At 45.8% G+C, this 3,535-nt stretch overlaps 1 protein-coding gene across 1 annotated transcript in view; it reads right to left on the reverse strand.

The window, feature by feature from the left end:
* The window catches only part of VOLCADRAFT_70247 (uncharacterized protein), a gene marked incomplete at both ends in the record, with an annotated part of 30,349 nt that overhangs the window by 16,163 nt on the left and 10,651 nt on the right, over positions 1-3,535 (reverse strand). Inside the window, one exon of the mRNA XM_002958976.1 lies at positions 3,267-3,338. Within this exon, the coding sequence (XP_002959022.1) occupies positions 3,267-3,338 (72 nt within the window). The remainder of the gene's footprint in view (positions 1-3,266; positions 3,339-3,535) is intronic.

The raw sequence follows: 3,535 nt of genomic DNA on the forward strand, positions 1-3,535 counted from the left end.
TGGAGGCGTGTCCATATGGCGCGATGGACATTATTAAACAGCTTAATTTTGGACTGATAGGGGCATTCATATCACGTGATGTACAAGTTTCATTTTATGGAGACGGCTTCATTTTGGACTGAAAGGGGCCTTCATATCACGTGATATACAACTTTCATTTTATGGAGACGGCTTCTTTTTGGACTGAAAGGGGCCTTCATATCACGTGATGTATATGTTTCATTTTATGGAGACGGCTTCTTTTTGGACTGAAAGGGGCCTTCATATCACGTGATGGACATGGGCTCGTTTTATGGAGACCACCTTCATTTTGGACAGAAGGGGTATTCAAAGCGTAAGGGACGTTCATTCTGAGCTACCTTCATTATGTAATGAAGTTGTCCTCATTCTAAATTGACCCGGTGCCCTCGATTTGGTGTTGAATAAAGGGTCCTTCATGAAGGTATGAAGGGTCTTCATTAAGGTGTGAAATGAGTGTGAATCGCATATAGAATGAAGGCTCCAGGTTCCCAGAGTGAAGTGGTCTGCAAGCGTATACGATGTGCAAGCATATGCGATGTGCAAGCATATGCGCTCTGCAAGCATATGGGATGTGCAAGCGTATGCGATCTGCAAACATATGTGATCTGCAAGCATATGCGATCTGCAAGCATATGCGACGTGCAAGCATATGCGCTCTGCAAGCATATGTGATCTGCAAGCATATGCGATGTGCAAGCATATGAATCTGCAAGCATATGCGCTCTGCAAGCATATGGGATGTGCAAGCATATGCGATCTGCAAGCATATGCGATGTGCAAGCATATGCGATGTGCAAGCAAATGCACTCTGCAAGAATATGCGCTCTGCAAGCATATGCGATGTGCAAGCATATGTGCTCTGCAAGCATATGTGATCCGCAAGCATATGCGATCTGCAAGCATATGCGGTATGCAAGCAATGCAGTATGCAAACATATGCGATCTGCAAGCAAATGCGATCTGCAAGCATATGCGGTATGCAAGCAATGCAGTATGCAAACATATGCGATCTGCAAGGAAATGCGATCTGCAAGCATATGCGATCTGCAAGCATATGCGATCTGCAAGCATATGCGATCTGCAAGCATATGCGATCTGCAAGCATTTGGGATGTGCAAGCATATGCGATGTGCAAGCATATGCGATCTGCAAGCATATGCGATCTGCAAGTGTATGCGCTCTGCAAGCATATGGGGTGTGCAAGCGTATGCGATCTGCAAGCATATGCGATGTGCAAGCATATGCGATCTGCAAGCATATGCGATCTGCAAGCATATGCGATCTGCAATCAGATGCGATCTGCAAGCATATTATGCGATGTGCAAGCATATGCGATGTGCAAGCATATGCGATGTGCGAGCATATGCAGACCGGACCCGAGAGAGAGCTACGGCCCCCTCGGGACCGCAGGGACCGCGCCTCGTCCGGAGCGTTTTGGAAATTCCGGGTCGGGAGCGTGCCGTACGCGCTTAAGACCGCGCCTAAAAGAACGGGAGGTCGCCGGTTCGATCCCGAGCAAAATTATGTTTTATGTTTCATATTTGCATATATGCATATGTGCGATATTATGTAATATGCGATATGCAGCGATATGCGATATGCAGTGATATGCGATATGTATGCAACGATATGCTATGCGATATGCAGCAATGTGCGATATGTATGTGTATGCAGCGATATGCCATATGTATGCAGCGATCTGCGATATGTATGCAGCGATATGCGATATGTATGTGATATGTATGCAGCGATATGCAATATGCAGCGATATGTGATATGCAGCGATATGCGATATGCAGCGATATGTGATATGCTGCGATATGCTGTGATATGCGATATGCGATATGCGATATGCAATATGCAATATGCAATACGCAATATGCAATATGCAATATGCAATATGCAATATGCAATATGCAATATGCAATATGCAATATGCAATATGTTTTAATGTTATATATATGCGATCTCATATGCAAGCTTATGAGACCTGCAAGCATATGCGATCTCATATGCAAGCATATGCGATCTGCAAGTATATGCGATCTGCAAGCATATGCGATCTGCAAGCATATGCAATGTGCAAGCGTATACGCTCTGCAAGCATATGTGATCTGCAAGCGTATGCGGTGTGCAAGCATATGTGATCTGCAAGCATATGCGCTCTGCAAGCATATGGGATGTGCAAGCGTATGCGATCTGCAAGCATATGTGATCTGCAAGCATATGCGATCTGCAAGCATATGCGATGTGCAAGCGTATGCGATCTGCAAGCATGTGTGATCTGCAAGCATATGTGATCTGCAAGCATATGCGATCTGCAAGCATATGCAATCTGCAAGCATATGTGATCTGCAAGCATATGTGATCTGCAAGCATATGCAATGTGCAAGGAATGGAGTTGCGCCGCTGTCGACCCGGCAGATTCCGTTGGATGCTGGTGGTGGGTGCGGAACCTGAGCGATCCACTGAGAAGTTGACTAGGGTGACTGGATGAGGGTGCCCCGAAATACCGGGGAAGGCAGGGTTTCGCAGGGTAGCTGCCACGGGCGAAGATACACCCCCCTGTTTCACACATCATATGCGATGTGCAAGCATATGGGATGTGCAAGCGTATGCGATCTGCAAGCATATGTGATCTGCAAGCATATGCGATCTGCAAGCATATGCGATGTGCAAGCGTATGCGATCTGCAAGCATGTGTGATCTGCAAGCATATGTGATCTGCAAGCATATGCAATCTGCAAGCATATGCAATGTGCAAGCATATACGCTCTGCAAGCATATGTGATCTGCAAGCGTATGTGATCTGCAAGCATATGCGATCTGCAAGCATATGCAATCTGCAAGCATATGTGATCTGCAAGCATATGCGATCTGCAAGCATATGCGATGTGCAGGCATATGCGATGTGCAAGCATATGTGCTCTGCAAGCATATGTGATCCGCAAGCATATGCGATCTGCAAGTATATGCGATGTGCAAGCGTATGCGCTCAGTAACAAAAACACGAAAGCATTAAAGCATGGAAACGTGAAAACCATCGCAGGACTCGAACCTGCTGTCCAGCAAGTGCTATGCTATGCTACGCTATGCTATGCTATGCTATACTATGCTATGATATGCTATGCTGCGCTACACTACACTATGCTATGCTATGCTATGCTATGCTGCGCTATGCTATGCTATGCTATCTGCAAGCATATGCAGTATGCAAGCATTTGTAATCTGCAAGCATATGCAACCTGCAAGCATATGCCATATGCGATCTGCAAGCATATGCCATATGCGATCTGCAAGCATATGCCATATGCGATCTGCAAGCATATGCGATCTGCAAGCATATGCAATGTGCAAGCATATACGCTCTGCAAGCATATGTGATCTGCAAGCGTATGTGATCTGCAAGCATATGTGATCTGCAAGCATATGCGATGTGCAAGCATATGCAATCTGCAAGCATATGCAATGTACAAGCATATGCGCTCTGCAAGCATATGTGGTCGCAAGCGAT

The sequence above is a fragment of the Volvox carteri genome (genome assembly GCF_000143455.1).
Source record: "Volvox carteri f. nagariensis unplaced genomic scaffold VOLCAscaffold_116, whole genome shotgun sequence".
Taxonomy (NCBI): Eukaryota; Viridiplantae; Chlorophyta; class Chlorophyceae; order Chlamydomonadales; family Volvocaceae; genus Volvox; species Volvox carteri.